Below are 19,520 nucleotides of genomic sequence, written 5' to 3'. Positions count from 1 at the left end.
AAGTGCAAGCTTCTAGAATTGCAAAATGTTGTTTTGAGTTTTTCTGATGAGGATCACAGTGCTTTACCCACTCATATTTTATATTTTAAGTAGATATGAATCCTTTTAAGCAGATTTTGGTCTTGGAATCAGTGATATTTTTTTGTAGAGATATTTTGGCATGTGATAAACATTGAAACCTGTATGCAGGTCAGGAAGTAACAGTTAGAACCGGACATGAACAACAAACTGGTTCCAAATAGGAAAAGGAGTACGTCAAGGCTGTATATTGTCACCCTGCTTATTTAACTTCTATGCAGAGTACATCATGAGAAGCGCTGGGCTGGAAGAAGCACAAGCTGGAATCAAGATTGCCAGGAGAAATATCAATAACCTCAGATATGCAGATGACACCACCCTTATGGCAGAAAGTAAAGAAGAACTAAAGAGCCTCTTGATGAAAGTGAAAGAGGAGAGTGAAAAAGTTGGCTTACAGCTCAACATTCAGAAAACTAAGATCATGCCATCTGGTCCCATCACTTCATGGGAAATAGATGGGGAAACAGTGGAAACAGTGTCCAACTTTATTTTTCTGGGCTCCAAAATCACTGCGTATGGTGACTGCAGCCATGAAATTAAAAGACGCTTATTCCTTGGAAGGAAAGTTATGACCAACCTAGACAGCATATTAAAAAGTAGAGATATTTTGTTGACCTTTGTCAACAAAGGTCCGTCTTGTCAAGGCTATGGTTTTCCCAGTAGTCATGTATGGATGTGACAGTTGGACTATAAAGAAAGCTGAGTGCTGAAGAATTGATGCTTTTGAAGAATGGTGTTGGAGAAAACTCTTGAGAGTCCCTTGGACTGCAAGGAGATCCAACCAGTCCATCCTAAAGGAGATCAGTGCTGGGTGTTCATTGGAAGGACTGATGTTGAAGCAGAAACTCCAATACTTTGGCCACCTGATGTGAAGAGCTGACTGATTTGAAAAGACCCTGATGCTGGGAAAGATTGGGGGTAGAAGGAGAAGGGGACAACAGAGGATGAGATGGTTGGATGGCATCACCAACTCAATGGACATGGGTTTGGGTGAACTTCAGGAGTTGGTGATGGACAGGGAGGCCTGGCGTACTGTGGTTCATGGGGTCACAAAGAGTGGGACACGACTGAGCGACTGAACTGAACTGAAATGTTGAGAAGCATTTTTTGCAAACTGCAGAGCATGAACTTTTCTGAGAAATGGAAATTCAGAATTTAATTTTTCAAAAGAATATTTATTTGGACATTCTGGGTCTTAGATTCAGCACATAGAATCTTTGCTCTTTAGTTGTGGCATATGAAATCTAATTCCCTGATCAGGAATCAAACCCTGGCCCCCTGCATTGAGAGTGTGGAGTCTTAGCCACTGGACCACCACAGAAGTTCCTAATTTTTCATTAAACATACTATTTTGAGCTCATTGTTGCTGGTAGATTTTTTTTTTTTTTTAAATAAAAAAGCCTAATCCCAAATACATAGTGTATGGGAGTTTGATCCTTGGGTCAGGAAGATCCCCTGGAGAAGGAAATGGCAACCCACTCCAGTATTCTTGCCTGGGGAATTCCGTGAACAGAGCCACCAGGGAAGCCCCATTGGTATCATATACGGTTCATATAATAATAAGGTTCTGTCTGGTGACCTTTGGTGCTAAGGTTTTTGGTGACCATTCTATGGAAGCAGTAAAAGTGGTATCTGACCTTATCATATCTGCCTGGCGCCTAGTAGTCATGTCAGGTTGGCTTTGTGGAAGAGCTCTGTGGCCGTGGATTGGTCATGAAAGTATTGGTGTGGTGAAATGCCCCACAGACACATTACATGTGCTAATGCCCGGGCTACAGCAGCAGTCATCTTACTGGTCTACTTACTCTAGTCTCCCTCCCTTTCTTCCTAACCTGCGCACTGCTGTCAGTGCCTCTTAATTCCAAAGAGTTAAGTATATTTTGCTTTTACTGTTTAGTAAGGTAATGCATGCTCTTTGTAAAAGTTTTAAGTTAAAAAAAAGTTTTAAGTATTATGTAACTATAAAGCATGGGAAAGTAAAAATCTTATGTGATTCTGCCTCTGAAGACAAACATTGTTATCAATTTGGTCTATATTCTATTATTTTTTTGCACATATACCAACAGAAATATATTTTATATTTTTGGATATTAGATTAGACCTTCAAATGAAGATTCATTCTAGACCCCACCTGTTGGAAATGATGAAGCTCCTAGCACAGTCTCTGTCTTATATCTTTACGGTGTAGAAACTGGGCAAGGCTGAGTCTTCTCACTAATATAAACTGAATATTTTCTGAGCTTGACTGGATCAGATATATATTGACATCCAAGGCTTTAAAAAAAAAAAAAAGCTAACCTTTTCCAAGATTAAGGTTGAAAGACTAGACACGATGAAGTTGATACTTCAGTTGTTCAGTGTCTAAGGTAAAAAACAAATTTATTGTGATGTGGTGGGCTTAGTGAGCACCTATTTGTGTGCTTGGCATTTGTGAGTGATTCCTAGCAAGTTGCAAATTAGAACTAAAGCTAAACAACACAGGAAAAATAGATATCTGGGTGCCTACAGTAGGAAGAGGTACTCTGTAATAGATGCTGGGATTAAAAATATACTGTGAAAGTGCATCTCAAGAACCGACTGTTTGGGGACAACCATTAAGGCACAGATTTAGTGGTACAATTTTAGGTATAAAAACCCAGAAAGAATGAGAAGTGAAAATGTAGGAAATTTTTAATCTTTCTTACTTTTCCATATTTGAGAAAGTCTAATGAAGTACCACCATGCATTTTTCTCCATTAGGAGCAAAGATAAAATCAAAATACAATATAAACCTCCTTTCATGGAGTTATCATTTGGTATTACACTTTTTAGGAATATTGAGAAGAAGTACAGGAACAGCCATGAACATAAGAGGAAGTGATGGAAAGGTGAAGTGTCAATTTTCAGGGAAAATGATGTCTGTCTCCACGGAGACTTAAGAAAGAAAGACAATAATGATTAAAAAAAAAGTGAAAAGAGTTTTTAAGAACAAATTTATAATTGAAAGAAGGGCCTGAAAGCCCCTGAAATGGCATACTAAGAGGAGCACTGGGATTTTCTCCATGGAAGAGTTTTCTGAAAGGAGTTATCGCCTTCCAGTTATGGCTTTACGACTACTCTCCCCAAAGACACATGTGCTTGAAACTCCTCCTGGCCCCCTAAGAGAAACTTCTATGGTCCTGATGAGATTGTGTGCCTTAGAATCACTTCTCCGAGAAAGGAGATGCTAAAGGGTACTCGAATAAAATATTAAAAATTATGAAGGACATAACAAAGGCCAATCAGTCCTTTCTTTTCCCCAGACCCCATAATAGGAGAACAAGGGTTATCTGATGAAATTAAAGAGTAGCAAATTAAATGCTAATAAAATGGGATAATCACTTATATAATTCATTATCATGGGAGGTCACAGAGGCAAATTCTGTGGCTGGATTAACTGTGGGGCTGGCTGATTTTATGACCACTAAAGATATTTTTAGCAGTGGAGGCTGATATTGTGAGAGAAGTGATCCTATTACATTCTCCCAAAGATGGTTTGCAAGGACCTCTGGCGAGTGGTGTCTGAGACGTGTGAGAGCCAGCCTCGTGGGTTCTGATCTTTGGTGGGAAATTGTAGTAAAAATTAGTTTTTAGGGGGATGTCCTCAGGTATTGTATTCACGTTGCAGTCCCAGCTTCTCTCGTAGAGATCCAAAAGTCCTTTATTGAGAAGCAACTGGGGTACAAAGTTTTGTTACACAAGATGGGGAATTCCTGAAGATCTTTTATCTTTTGTCCAGCAGAGTCACTATAGATAGTTAACAGTGCTGTGTTGTATACTTGAAATGTGCTATGAGAGTAGATCTTAAATGTTCTCAGCACACATGAAAAGGAAAAAGAATATGGTAAATGTGTGAAGTAATAGGTAATATTCATTAGCTTGACTGTGGTGATTCTTTCACAGTGTATATGTTTATCAAAACATACACCTTAAATATATTCAGATTTTATTTGTCAAGCTGTGTGTGTGCTCAGTTGCTCAGTCGAGTCTGTTTGTAACCCCATGGACTGTAGCCCTTCAGGCTCCTCCGTCCATGGGATTTCTCAGGCCTGAATACTAGAGTGGGTTGCCATTTCCTCCTGTAGGAGATTTTTCTGACCCAGAGATCAAGTGCTCGTTTCCTGTCTCCTGCGTTGGCAGGCAGATTTTTTACCTCCAGGGAAGCCCTACAGATAGGAGAGAGCATTTCAAAACAAGCAACAGAGATGTCTCCCGGAATTTTGTTGTTTTTGTTTTTGACTGTGCCGGGTCTTAGTTGCGGCTTCAGGATCTAGTTCCCTGACCAGGGATCGAACTCCTAGCCCTCTGCACGGGGAGCATGGACCATCAGGAAGTCCCTCTCCCAGAATTTTGAGCAGCTTGTTTTTTCTTTTCCCTCTTCTGACTTTTTTTAATTTTAATGCTCTAATTTCTAATACACTTTAAGAAATTCTCCTTTGAGGAAAGAATGGGGGTGTCCTATCAGCATCTAATAGATATTAATCTTATCAGTGAGGGGATGTTGATCAAGGATTCCTTTAAGCCCCAGTGTTAATTCATTTATGTGTTTATTAATTATTCATTCTCCTGGACTGGGCACTCCCAAATAACTCCCTGCTGGCAGAAATGAAGCCTGTGACATGAATCACACAATGTTTTCCTCCACCATTAGGCGTATCTGTGTAATGAATCAGTACAGGTTCTCCTAGTTCCAAATGTATTTGATTTTGCACAGAGTAGGACTTTTCATGGCTGGGCTTCCTTCAAGAAAGTTATTTATATTTGAGTGGAAAAGAAATATATCTTTTTAAAAAAAGTTTTGGGCTTCCCTGGTGGTCCAGTGATTAGGACTACGCTTCCAATGCAAGGGATGTGGGTTCGATCCCTGGTCAGGGATCCAAGATCCCACGTGCTATGAGATGAGCCAAAATAAAAAAATAATAATAATAAATAAAAATTAAATTAAAAAAATAAAAAAGTAAATAAAAGTTTTGATACTGGTAAGTCTTTCTTTTTGAGGACTGTGTAAAAAACAAGTGAATGTATTTAATAAAATCTTCAAGTTTTAAATTGTTGTTCTTTTTGCTTCTAGACCTTAGCTGGATCTCCAAAATACAAGTGAATAAACCAGCAGTGCTAAGACGTGCAGAACAAATCCAGGCTCGTAGACCTGTGAAAAAGGAGTGGCAGGTAAGGGCTTTTCTTAAAAACTCTTTCCCTTGCTTTACAAGCCTGATCTCTTCCCTCGAGGCCACAAGACTGAATTTCACTCAAGCTGCATCTCAAAAGATTGCAGCTGTCCATGACTTATTTTAATAATTCATATATGATGAAGATGGGTTGGAGAAAGATAACATGTTCATCCAAACAGGTTAAAATCTTATCATTCTTGAGTGGCAAAGCTGCAAATGAATTTGAGGCATTTTTATTCATGAGTGAATTAAATGGCATATTTTCTCAACATACTTATTCAGTTTCTTAGACACACCTTTGGTTGTCTTCTATTTTAATTTTAAAACCTTAACACCTAAACCTGATGGGTCCATTGTTGGAGGCCCTGCAGTTATGAGCCTTGATCTTCTTTGATCATCATGTTTGCTGCTGCTGCTGCTGCTAAGTCGCGTCAGTGTGATTGACTCTGTGCGACCCCATAGATGGCAGCCCACCAGGCTCCCCCGTCCCTGGGATTCTCCAGGCAAGAACACTGGAGTGGGTTGCCATTTCCTTCTCCAATGCATGAAAGTGAAAAGTGAAAGTGAAGTCGCTGTCATGTCTGACTCAGTGACCCCATGGACTGCAGCCCACCAGGCTCCTCTGTCCATGGGATTTTCCAGACAAGAGTACTGGAATGGGGTGCCATTGCCTTCTCCACATGTTTAATGTACAATTAATTTTCCCAAATTATCTTTCAAAATTTGCAAAATGGTGTTTTGTAGAGTACTAGTGGTCAGCATATTCTTCAGTATGTACTAACCAAAGACATGCTATACATCTCAGGACTGAAAGGAATTCAGAGTTCATTCCACAAGTGAGGCAAAATATCGTGATTGAATCCTTTAGGGTAGCAGGTTGCATTTTGCTCATTCTTAGAAATAATCTGATTGAAAAGATAAAAGGAATTTATTTGAATGAGTTGTGAAATGTGAATATTGTTTTAAAATTGAAATTGGATTAAACTGGAAAAAAAAAAAAAGAAAGTAGACTCTTTATCGTGTCTCATTCCAGGTCCCAGGGCTGGAGGTCTAATACAAGATGGAAACTTTTGTTCCCGAGTTCTCCCTTATCAGGGTAGAACCTTCCCAGGTCGCTCAATGGTAAAGAACCTACCTACCAATGCAGGACATGCAAGAGACGTGGGTTCCATCCCTGAGTCAGGAAGATCCTCTGGAGAAGGAAATGGCAACCCACCTCTGAGTCTCCTTGTGTTGAGATGCAAAAGTCACACGTGGGGAGACTTGTTCTATTAGGAATTTCCATTTGGGGTATCTGTGGAAGAAAAAAAGTTTATAAGCTATTTTTTCCCCTTTTATTTTACTCTGTGTAACATTCGTCTTTTTGGTTAAGCTTGAACACATCAGAATGTATGCCTCGGAACAGCATAGACGGGAGATTTTATTTTATTTAAAGCAGTTTGTTTTAAAAATTTTTTTGATGTGGACCTTTTTTTTTTCTTTTGGTCTTTTTTGACCTTGTTACAGTATTGCTTTTTTTTTTTTTAATGTTTTGGTTTTTTGACCCCAAGGCATATGGGATCTTAGCTCTCCAACCAGGGATTGAACTAGAACCCCTTCTTCCCTTAGAAGGTGAAGTTTTAACCACCAGACTACCAGGGAAGTCCCTAGACATGAGATTTTAGCACCCTTATGTACCTAATGGTTTTCTACTAACTAACTGTATTGGAGATTAATTATTTTTTTTTAAGCCTTGTTTTTACTTTTCTTCAAACCAGGCTGCATGGCTCCTGAAGGCTGTTACCTGTATAGATCTTACTACACTTTCAGGTGATGACACAGCTTCCAACATTCAAAGGCTGTGTTATAAAGCCAAGTATCCAATCCGGGAAGACCTCTTAAAAGCTTTAAATATGCATGATAAAGGTAATGTGTATAGTCTGTCTGGTGTTTACCTTTTTTACAGTAGCAATCACTGAATCTAAGAAGACTTAAGATTTGGATGCTGAAAATGATAGTAACAATAAAATCTGTGATAGAATTGTGTATGCAGAGTAATAATTGAGATTCTTCTCTGAAAAACAGCAGAGAGAGAATCTGAGTCTCATTTTTAGGTCAGTTCTTTCCCATCATGGATTAAAGTTGCAAGTATTGAGTTTCTTTATTTTTTGTTCCAGTTCTTCAGTTTTGGAAATTTTCTGTCTAGTGACTCAAATACTATGATTCTGATTCCCTAGCCACGTGTAAAAAAGCCAGTCTCATTACTTAATAATCACATCTCATACATAAAGTATTTTCTGTGAGTAAATGAAATGCTTTTGAGAATAAAATACAAATGGGAAATATTGCCGGCTTGTATACTGGGTTAGATCTTTTGAAAAAAAATGTTATATTCACTCTCTTCATGTACATGAAAGAAAGGACTTTCTTAAGTTGCCATAAGTTTAGAACCTCAACATTTTAGAAATGCAGGAGACTTTGAGAGTGAATGCCCTTGTTTCTAAATGTGAAAACTGAGACCTGGAGGGTGAGAGGACAGTGTGCCTCATTCCTCAATGGGCTAGTTTTAGGAGCCAGATCTAAACCATGCAGGGATCTTTCCTGGTTCTTAGGTGCCTGTCTCTAATGAATGCAACTAATGCTGCATTGACCCAATGCAGGTATTTTTTTCACAAATAGTTTGTGTTAATAGATGACTTATAGATATAAACAGCTGCATAGCATTTAGAAAGTATTTAGTATGTTTCTTTTACACTGACGATAAAACACCTACCATTTATAACACTTCAAAGCAGCAGCTTTATATGAGTCTTATGCTACCGTTTAATAGTGTCTCTTTGATTTTTTAATTTAAGAGCTTATTCCTCAAACTGAGGGCTCCAGATCCAGATTTTATTATTTTCTGCAGAAGAGAGACTAGGATTAGTGACATGTCATTTTGCAGTGCACGCATACCTTGTGTTATTGCACTTGGCAAAGACTCTGTGTTTTACATATTGAAGGTTTGTGGCAACCCTGCATTGAGTAAGTCTGTGGGCATTGCTTTTCCAACAGCATTTGCTGACTTCTTGTCTCTGTCACATTTTGATAATTGTCTCAGTAATGCACACTTTTTTGTTATTGTAATACTCTTTTTGGCCATCTGTGATCAGTGATCTTTGACGTTACCATTGTAATTATCTGGCATTATGTTTTTAAAAAGTACGTACCTTAATTTTAAATTAAGGTACGTACTTTTAAAGATAATGGTATTGCACACTTAATATTGACTGCAATACAGGGTAACCGTAACTTTTATATGCACCAGGAAACCAAAAACTTCCTGTCACTCATTTTATCGCGATACTTGCTTTATTTCGGTGCTCTAAAACTGCACCTGCACTATCTCCAAGGTCTGCCTGTACTATCTTGCAAGGTTCACTTCTATTTTTATTCATCTACTATCGTGTGTGACCCCTGTAAAAACTTAGATTTTGTTACCTACATGAAATAAAGCATTTTCATTGAGTCAAAGCCACTAAGTTTACCATTTAGGATATTTTTTCAACAAATGGTACTATATTAACCTCCAGGAACAATGTATTAAAAATATTTTATTCTCTAAGGATGAGGAAATGATCCATGTTGTCAAGAACTAGAAGGGAATGTGGAAAGTAAAAGCCTTTTAATTTGTTGCAATGTCGTAGGAGGATTATTTTTTCTCTGATTTTGATTTCTGCCAATGTTGAAGTATAAATAATAATTAAAAGCATATTGTGTGACTTGAACTTCACATGAAGTAGGCCGTTATGCCTCCTTTCTCCACAGGCATCACTACAGCTGCCGTTTGTGTTTATCCTGCCCGCGTGTGTGATGCAGTGAGAGCTCTAAAGGCTGCAGGCTGTGACATCCCAGTGGCATCAGGTAAAGCCTGTGGTTTCTATTGTCATTTTTTCAGTGTTTCCCATCAACTCAGACACCTTAATATTACCTATATAGTTATTTTATTTATTTTTGACCGAACTTTAACTTTCTCTAGTTGGCCGTGAGCGGGAGCTACTCTCAGTTGCGGTGTGCAGGCTTCTCACTGCAGGGGCTTCTCTTGTTGCAGAGCACAGGCTCTGGGTGTGCGGGTTTCAGCAGTGGTGGTGTGTGGGCTCAGTAGTGGCGGTGCGTGGGTTCAGTTGCCTGAGGCCTGTGGGATCTTAGTTCCTACACCAGGGACAAACTCATGTCCTCTGCATTGCAAGGCGGATTCTTAACCACTGGACCACCAGGGAAGTCCCTATCTATATGATTTTATGCTGCCATACTGCTCTCAGTCATTTCCAACTCTTCGCGACCTCATGGACTATGACCACCAGGCACTCTGTCCATGGGATTTTCCAGGCAAAAATACTGGAGTGGGTTGCCTTTTCCTTCTCCAGGGGATCTAATCTGCCTCTTCTGCATCTTCTCCATTGGCAGGCAGATTCTTTTTTTTTTTTTTGATTTTTTTATTAGAGGAGCCACATAAATGTGGCTGCTTCAACTTTTTAAAAAAATTTATTTTAATTGGAGGCTAATTATTTTACAATATTGTATTGGTTTTGCCATACATCAACATGAATGTGCCACGGGTGTACACGTGTTCCCCATCCTGAATCCCCCTCCCACAGTGAGCCACTTGGGAAATCCCATATAGTTTTTTATTATGATTTTAACCAGTCTTGTCTATTTAATTGATTGTATTTATTCATTCTTTTCATATTTGTCAATTGCCTGTTGAGTAGCAGACATGGTATTAATTCCTAAGACTACAGAGCTGTTGGCTTTCCCAGTAACTCAGTGGTAACAGCATCAGCCTGCCAGTGTAGGAGATGCAGGTTCAACCTTAAAGGAAATTCAGTTGTTAAGGAGGAATTGTCAAGTTAAAAAAAAAATCATAATGTAGGACATATTATTTTTTTGTAAAATATAATAATAAAACTATGCAGAAGATACAGTTGTAACTCTGAGTGAAGAGTGATTTATTCTGCAGAGTATGGTAACACTCAGAGGGTAAGGGGCTGCTTCAAAGAGATGTAACTGCATTGGGTCTTAAGGATAAGGAGGAGTTTAGAGAGTGGATAAGCTAGGAAGTGGGTTTCCCAGGGGCCAACACACCTGGGAACCTGCCTGCCAATGCAGGTGCCAATGCACCTGGGAACCCGCCGGCCAATGCAGGAGATGCAAGAGAAGCTGGTTTGATCCCTGGGTCAGGAAGATCCCGTGGAGGAGGGCATGGCAACCCACTCCAGTATTCTTGCCAGGAGAATCCAATGAACAGGGAAGCCTGGCGGGCTATGGTCCATAGGGTCACAAAGAGTCGGACACAACTGAAGCGACTTAGCAGCCATGAAAGCTAAGGAGTGGCATTTCCAGCAGAGGAGCTGGCATGTGTAAAGGTGCAGAAGTGCATTCAGGGAACTGAAATGGTTTGCAGGTGTTGCTTCCTAAGGTAGGACAAAGGGAGAGCTGGGGAGTTGAAGCTGGAGAGGTAGGTGGGGGCCAGACCCCATGGGGAAACCTTACCAGGCTGTGGTATTTGGGTTTTATTTTGTTGATGGGGAAGATGCCAAGAGATGTTAAGTAGAGAATGCCATGATCTACTTCATAATGTAATAAGTTAGGTGATGGTAGTGGATAAATTAAAGGGGATTGAAATGGAGTCAGACTGATCATAGTCCCTGTGGGAGATGACAAGAGCCACCCCCAAACCTGAACAATAAAAGAGGGTATGTTCAAGGATTACTGACTTAAAGAAAGATGCAGTAGGAGAACAAGGCATGAGGGAGGGAAAAGTCCTCCTGAACGCTTCTCTGTGTGTGTACGTTTACAAATGGGTAGATAGATATTAAATTAGATTCTCCTTTTAAAAGATGTTAGAGGGATATCCTAGTGGTTTAAAGAAGGAAGCTGAGAAGATCATTAATTTATTTTGTTAGGGATACATCAAGAGAAACAAAGTATACAGTATTTATATATTAATATAGCTTATTCGTGAAGATTCCTGAAGTATTTGGCAGCTTCACCTTAATCAGCCTTCATTTTTCATTCAGTTCAGTTCAGTTGCTTAGTTGTGTCCGACTCTTTGCATGGACTGTAACCCCATGGACTGCAGCACACCAGGCTTCCCTGTCATCACCAACTCATGGTGCTTGCTCAAACTCACGTCCATCGAGTCAGTGATGCCATCCAACCATCTCATCTTTTGTCGTTCCCTTTTCCTCCTACCTTCAATCTTTCCCAGCATCAGGGTCTTTTCCAATGAGTTAGCTCTTCACATCACATGGCTAGAGTATTGGAGTTTCAGCTTCAGCATCAGTCCTTCCACTGAATATTCAGGACTGATTTCCTTTAGGATGGACTGGTTGGATCTCCTTGCAGTCCAAGGGACTCTTAAAAGTCTTCTCCAACACCACAGTTCAAAAGCATCAATTCTTCAATGCTTAGCTTTCTTTATAGTTCAACTCTCACATCCATACATGACTACTGGAAAAACCATAGCTTTGACTAGACGGACCTTTGTCAGCAAGGTAACACCACTGCTTTTTAATATTTTTCATTAGGCTCAATCAGTTCAGCTTTTCCTTTACACAACAGGGAAACATACTTTCCTCTAAGGTAGCAGACCGAAGGAATTTAATAACATTAAGGAAACATGAAAGGTTACCTTTAGACACAAGAATGAAATCAGTGATAAGCATGTTAAAAATGTTAATACTTTTTCCAAAAGTGTCATTGTGTTTTTATTTTCCTTCTGTTCAATATGGGAGACCTGGGTTCGATCTCTGGGTTGGGAAGATCCCCTGGGAAAGGGAAAGGCTACCCACTCCAGTATTCTGGCCTGGAGAATTCCATGGACTCTATAGTCCATGGTGTCGCAAAGAGTTGGACACAATGGAGTGACTTTCACTTTCACTTTCATACTTGGGGCTAGTTCTTCCTGACTCACAGCTGCTTCAGTTTTGTGGACTAATTAGGTGCTTTTCCATCATGCAGTATCTCCCCTTTATTCTTATCTGCTTGACTGTTCATTTGAAGATGGGCAGTGGATGGAACATGTATTTCCATTTGGTTACAACAGCTATAAATATGAATGAGTAAGTCATAATGGCGATAGCCAACTTGGTCAAGAGTAGGATCCAGGATTAACTAGTGTCCATCCACAAGGCTACTACTACTACTTTATGAGTATCACTGTGATGATGACATATCTTCTTAATCACTATTTTCCTAAAGCTCCCCCGTTAGCATCTCTGCCAGCAGCTTAATTTCAGATCTTCCAAAAGATATACTACTAGTATTTATCCTAGTGTCAGTGCTATATAAGATCGCATTCAGTTTCTTCACAGTTCACTTTGCAAGGTATGCATGAAGTTCTAAAGTGTCATTTATACTTTGGTCTGAACACTGATTTTTTTTAGCCTGAAATTCTTTGTTGAGATACTGACCAACTGAAATTTGTCTCCCTCCCTCTCTTCCTTCCTTCTTTCTCTGCTAGTGGCCACTGGCTTTCCAGCTGCACAGACTCATTTGAAAACACGATTAGAAGAGATAAGATTGGCCGTGGAAGATGGAGCTACGGAAATCGATGTGGTGATTAACAGGACCTTGGTGCTGACAGGCCAGTGGAAAGGTAAGGGCACGTGCTTACCCAAGGGACTCAGTCATTCCGTGGTCAGCCAGATGGCAAGGACCTGAAAAGAGGCAGCATGGTTTGGAAGTCACTGTTCTAGATTACAAGTCGCTAGGTCAAAGGGTGAATGGAGGAGAAAACACGACTAAGACTGCTCATCCTTGTTGCTTATAACTCTGGGCAGATGCCCACCTGCATGAATTTTTTATATCTCTTTTAAGGAATCAGTTATTCCCAAGCAGTGAATTATTAACTTTTGCTCTATTCTCTGCTGTTTTGTTACTCAGTACAATACAAAAATCACCCCAGGCAAGTATTTTATGCAGAGTTTATTTTAATATGCTGGAGGAAGCTTCCCTTTTTTATGTGAATCTTTGTGGATTTTGAGGATGTGGGATTATTGATTAGTTTATGAAGTCTATTTTTACTCCTGTTCTTGGACATAGCTCCTTTGGATTTTGTTCTGTATTCACCTTCAAGATTTGTGGTTTACTATCAAGTCAATTACAATAAGACATTGCCCAGTCCAGTAACAATTTGTTTCTTTTTTTAAGAGACTGATTTTACTTCTACGTTAAATATATTTTATATACTTAGAGATTTTTTTTAAGTTAATAGACTATTTTTTAGGGCGGTTTTAAGTTACAGGAAAATTGAGCAGAAAGTATGCAGTTCCCATATACCTCCTGTGTGCGCCCCACTGCATACAGTTTCCCGTATCATTAACATCTTATATTATTGCAGTGTATATGTTAGAATAGCTGAAGCTGAACTAATAACATTGATAATTGCTTAATCAAAGGAGGTAGGATGTGCTCAATCATGTCAACTTTTCTGACCCCATGGACTGTAGCCCGCCAGGTTTTTGCAGACAAGAATACTGGAGTGGGGGTTGCCATTTCCTACTCCACAGGGATTGTTGATAGCTAAAATAAGTACAATTCTGTATTAAAAAAAAAAATCATTGTAATATGTAGCTTAATTGAAAATTTTTAATGAAATCATAGGATAAAATCAGAATAATGTATTGTTTCTTTAGCTATGTAGCTATCAAATAAATGGCATATTTTATTCTAATTACAAAGGGTAATTTGTAATTAATTAATTAAAATTAATTCCCACTGTTAATTAACTAGTAATAAAGGAAGTTGGTGTTCTACTTAATCTCCTCCCCTACAAATAACCCTTGATAACACTGCAGTGCACAACTTTCCAAGCCATTTCCCCTTCATAGACATACATGCAATGCCTACTATTTTGTAAAGTTTAAAATAAATATTTTTTTAAAAACTGAAAAAGTTAGAATTAAAAATAGGATCATGCTTAATGTATTTTCCCTTAATCTAACAGTTGGACTTGCCAATATCTCATAGGTATCTCTAGACTCTATCCATCAATCCATCTAGCTCATCTTCTGTAAATTCTAATTCCATTGTTTATTCACTAAAAATTGCTTTTGGTTAGGCAGCAACAAAGATTCAGTCAGTGGTTTAAATGCTCAGGGAGTTACTCTGTCATTTAATGTCTATGTTCACGCATAGTCACTTAGTCCTGTCTGCCTCTTTTGTGACCTCATGGACTGTAGCCCACCAGGCTCCTCTGTCCATGGGATTCTCCAGGCAAAAATACTGGAGTGGGTTGCCATGCCCTCTCCAGGGAATCTTCCTGACCCCATGATCGAACCCGTGTCTCCTGCATTTTCTGCATTGCGAGGCAGATTCTTTACCACTGAGCCACTTGGGAAGCCCCCTCATGTAAAGTCTAGGCCTAGGTATTTCAGGAGTATTGTGGCAGTCCCTCAGAGTTCTCAGAGACCTGAGCTTCTTTTACCTTCGGCTTCCAAAGATCATAGCATCTGATCTCAGCTTCAAGACCACTCCATTGTTTACAATGGCTTTTGAAGCTCCAGCCCTTACACTTGTCTCCCAGATGACAGGAAATAGGGACTTGTCCTGTCTCTCACACACCATCTTTGCTTACACCTCATGGCCCCGAATCAAATTCTGTGGTCAGGCTTGACTGCAAGTGAAGCTGGAAAATGTTGGCTTGGAACATTCACTGTGTTTCCATTCATTCTTTATACGTTGGATGGTGCACATTTCTGTGCCTCAGTGGAAAGGAGTGAGGGAAATTCTGGTTCAGAAAGAGACTGCCACATGAGCTAAATAGGACATGATCTTAAAAAACTTGACAGCAAAAGTTGAGGCAAGGGGACTTCCCTGGTGGTCCAGTGGCTAAGACTCTGCGTTCCCAATGCAGGTGGCCCGAGTTTGATCCCTGGTCAGGGAACTAGATCCCACAGGCTGTAACTAAGCAATTGCACCACAGCTACTAAGGCCATATACTCTAGAGTCCTCATGCCACAACTACAGAATCCAGTGCATTGCAACCAGAGAAGTCCTTGTGTTGCAATGAAGGCCCAGCCAAAATAAATAGATTAATTTTTAAAAAGTTGGGGCAAAGCAACAATAGCAACATTTAAATAAAAATATTTATGAAGTCAAAAGGCACAGCAATCTGGACCATGAGCTATGGGGCAGGTTGTCTCAGAGATTTCTGTAGCCTCTGGGGAGCGTCACTGTATTCCAGGAGAATCCAGTCACTAGTATAGCAGTTCTGAGTGAAAGTGAAGGTCACTCAGTTGTGTCTGACTCTGTGACCCCATGGACTATACAGTCATGGAATTCTCTAGGCCAGAATACTGGAGTGGGTAGCCTTTCTCTTCTCCAGGGGATCTTTCCAACCCAGGGATCAAACCCAGTTCTCCTGCATTGCAGGCGGAAGCCCACAGCACTTCTGAAGGGTCTAGGAAAAAAGGTCAGGTTGTTCGCATTATCTGATACTCCTATCTGTACCCACCACCATTTTTAAACCCTTACCAAGTTTCAATATTTTTTTTTTCAGATTTTTGTTATTTATATGTTTGTCTTTTTTTGGCTCTGCTGGGTAATTGTTGCCTTTTTTGTGGGCTTTTCCTTAGTGCAGCGAGCAGGGGCTACTCTTCATTGCAGTCATGGGCTTCTCACTGCAGTGGCTTCTCTTGTGGAGCATGGGCTTAATTGCCCTGAGGCATGTAGGATCTTCCTGGACCAGGGATTGAACCCATGTCCTCTGCATTGTCAGGCAAATTCTTAACCACTGGACCACCAGGGAAGTCCAGGTTTCAATTCTTGACAGTGTACAAATATCTTTTTGTGCTTTCGATTTTTGTTCCTTGTCTTATGGGTCACGTGTGCCTTGGGCATTTACAACCATCCTTAAATGGCTTATTTTAAGTAGATGTCCCTCGTCCCTATATATTAATTCTGCTTGTCTATTTCTTGTAATAGATTTCAGTTCAGATTTAAAGCTAGAGTAGGAAAAAAATGAGTAAGCTTTATGTGCTAAGTTGCTTCAGTCATCTCTGACTCTTTGCAGCCCTGTAGACTGTAACCCCCCAGGCTTCTCTCTCCATGGGATTCCTAGAGTGGGTTGCCATTTCCTCCTCTAGGGAATCTTGCTGACCCAAGGACTGAACCCTCGTCTCTTACATCTCCTGCAAAACTACTAGCGCAAATTTAGAAATACACTCTGTGTCATTTAGTTGGATAAAAAAATGTATGCTCTTTATCTTTTATTAAGTAATTATAGACATAGAAGTATAGATTGTATTATAACTTGTGCTCCTGTCTTTAGAATACTACTAATTGGAAAATCAAATACAATAGGAGATGAGATTTGATGTAATTGGCTTTCCCTTAATGAAGCAGGAATGGTTGTTTTTAAGAACTGATGATAATTTCCCAATAACAGACATTCATGTAAAATATAATAACATATCTTTGTCCCAGACCATACTTTTCTATTAACTCTTTCTGTGGTGTTAATAACCTCTTGACCCCAAACAAATTGAAAAGAACCATTGAATACTAGAAATTTAATTCTAACTAGAAGCCTGCGAACGTCTTGGCCCTTTTTCACTGCAATATTTTGTCTTAATTTCAGTTCCATATTTGATTACATATTGTGTTTTTCAGTGTCATGTTTTAATATTAGCTGTTTTCTAAAATATGAGCCTATCATCGATTTCTTGGAATTTGCTGATGGAGGCGTCTGTGAGGCTGTTAGACATTCCAGTCTAGGTCCCTCTTCTCTTTGCACTAAGGTGTGGAGGACACTGGTTAAAAACCAAGAGAAAGAATCCTGTTTTTAAAACCTGGCCATTCAGAGTGTCTCTTCACCATTTTTCATGGTCACAGGGGTTCACAGTTTAGGATATGAACTCAGAGGGGAGATGTGAGAAGGACTTGTTATTCCTCTGCTTGGATTCACCTTGGTGGTCGTTGAAAATCTACTTCCTCAGGACTTCCCCAGTGGTGCAGTAGTTAAGACTTCGCCTTTCAATGCAGGGGGTGTGGGTTCAATCCCTGGCCAGGGAGTTAAGATCCCACATGCATCGTGGCCAAAAAACCAAAACATACAACAGAAGAAATACTGCAACTAATTCAATAAAGACTTTAAAAAATGGCCCATGTCAGAAAATTAAATAAAATCTACTTCTTCAAACTTTTAACTTTTCCACCCACCTTGCATGCATGCTAAGTCACTTTAGTCATGTCCAACTCTGTTCGATTCTATGGACTGTAGTCCACCAGGCTTCATCTGTCCATGGGATTCTAACTGGAGTGGGTTGCCATTTCCTTCTCCAGGGGATCTTCCCAACTCAGCAATCGAACCCGTGTCCCCTACATCTTCTGCCTTGGCCAGGGGGTGCCACCTGAGAAGCCCTCTACCACCTTGGGGCTCCTTAAGTCTTGTCCTTCTTACTACTTCTCAGAGAAAATACATCTGTTAGGCAGGAACTTCCTCAAGGTCCTTGCATCCAATCTGCTTCCCTTTTCTTTCTCTTCTTCCTCCTGTGTCCACTTCCCCAGCTGCTTCTCAGAGCTCACTCCTCCCATCAGCATACTAGCAGACATCCAAAAGTTCTTATGATTAAAAAAAAAGAAGCCCACAGGCTCCATTCCTGCTCATCCCCAGCTGAGTCTCCCTTTCTGTTCTCCCTTTCATGGCTGAAATTCTTACAAGAGTTATGTTTACTTGTTCCCTTGAATCTGTTTTTCCCATGACACCAGTGGCCTCTTATTTTGCTGTCCCTGGGGATACTCTTTGGTCATTTAGTTTTGTGGCCCAGAAACAGTTGACACAAGGGACAGTTTCCTCCTGGAAATACTCTCTTGTCACGGCTTTGGTGATCCCACTGTCTTCAGGTTTTCCTTCGTGTTTCTGATGCCTCCTGTGTCTTGTTGCAAGCTCCTCCACCTCCCCTGTCTTCACCGAAGTGTTTGTGGTCCTTGGGCTCTGTCCCAGAAAACTCAATTTCTCAGGCTCTGCACTGTTTTTTTTGGAACCTCCTGTCCACACTGATTTCGGCCATTACCTATGCTGAGGACTAAACCTCCAGGGTGGGGGACCTGAGTCTGTCTGACTCGGGAACATGCATTCCATTTCCCCACTAAAATGATTCCCCATGAAATGATGCTTTTCATTGATCAGTTTCCCTTGGACTGCAAGGAGATCCAACCAGTCCATCCTAAAGGAGATCAGTCCTGGGTGTTCATTGGAAGGACTGAAGTTGAAGCTGAAACTCCAGTACTTTGGCCATCTGATGCAAAGAGCTGACTCTTTTGAAAAGACCCTGATGCTGGGAAAGATTGAGGGCAGGAGGAGAAGGGGACGACAGAGGATGAGATGGTTGGATGGCATCACTGATGCAATGGACATGGGTTTGGGTGGGGTCTGGGAGTTGGTGATGGACAGGGAGGCCTGGCGTGCTGTGGTTCATGGGGTCACAAAGAGTTGGACACGACTGAGCAACTGAACTGAACTGATTGATTAGTTTCACTTAAGCAAACATTCAAAGTCAGTGAATCTGGGCTTCCCTGGTGGCTCAGTGGTAAAGAATCCACCTGCCAATGCAGGCAACAGGGGTTTGATCCCTGATCTGGGAAGATTCCATGCCATGGAGCAACTAAGCCCATGGGCTACAACTACTGAGCCTGTGCCCTAGAGCTCGGGAGCCGTAACTACTGAGCCCGTGTGCCCTAGAACCCAAGCTTCGCAACAGGAGAAGCCACCACAGTGAGAAGCCCTCCCACTGCAACTAGAGAGTAGCCCCTGCTTGCCATGACTAGATAAAAGCCAGTGTAGCGACTAAGACCCAGCACAGCCTAAAAAAATCAGTGAATCTTCACCATAGCAGAGAATCCAGCCATTTTAGAAATCCATTAAAATATTTTCATTTCCCTGACTTTATTTACTTGTTCTATTAAATACAGCTTATTTATGTCTAGGTCATTCATAATGGTTGTATCGGTGATTACAGGCACCTCATTTGATTTGGCTTTGCTCTATTACACTTCACAGATTTTTACAAACTGAAGGTTTGGGGCAACCTTGAGTTGAACAAGTCTGTAGGCACTGTTTTCCCAACAGCATTAGTTCGCTTCATGTCTCTGGGTCACATTTTGGAAATTCTTACATTATTTCAAACTTTTTCATTATTATTATTATATGATGGTGATCTATGACCAGTAGTCTTTGATGTTACTGTTACACAAGGATTGTGACTTACTGAAGGCTCAGATGATGGTTAG

The 19,520-nt window shown here is 40.4% G+C and overlaps 1 protein-coding gene across 2 annotated transcripts in view; it reads left to right on the top strand.

Annotated features, from left to right (window-relative positions):
* DERA (deoxyribose-phosphate aldolase) overlaps positions 1–19,520 on the top strand; it is a 118,966-nt gene that overhangs the window by 31,410 nt on the left and 68,036 nt on the right. Inside the window, exons 1-5 of one of the 2 annotated variants that reach the window (XM_059886551.1) lie at positions 5,179–5,265; positions 6,301–6,389; positions 7,025–7,172; positions 9,054–9,149; positions 12,751–12,885. In XM_059886551.1, coding sequence (XP_059742534.1) covers positions 6,387–6,389; positions 7,025–7,172; positions 9,054–9,149; positions 12,751–12,885 — 382 coding nt within the window. In that variant the 5' untranslated portion in view covers positions 5,179–5,265; positions 6,301–6,386. 2 annotated transcript variants of the gene reach the window in all.

This window comes from Bos taurus, chromosome 5 (assembly GCF_002263795.3).
Source record: "Bos taurus isolate L1 Dominette 01449 registration number 42190680 breed Hereford chromosome 5, ARS-UCD2.0, whole genome shotgun sequence".
In the NCBI taxonomy this organism is placed as follows: Eukaryota; Metazoa; Chordata; class Mammalia; order Artiodactyla; family Bovidae; genus Bos; species Bos taurus.
The sequence above is the reverse complement of the archived record's forward strand: the minus strand, read 5'-3'. Positions and strand labels throughout refer to the sequence as shown.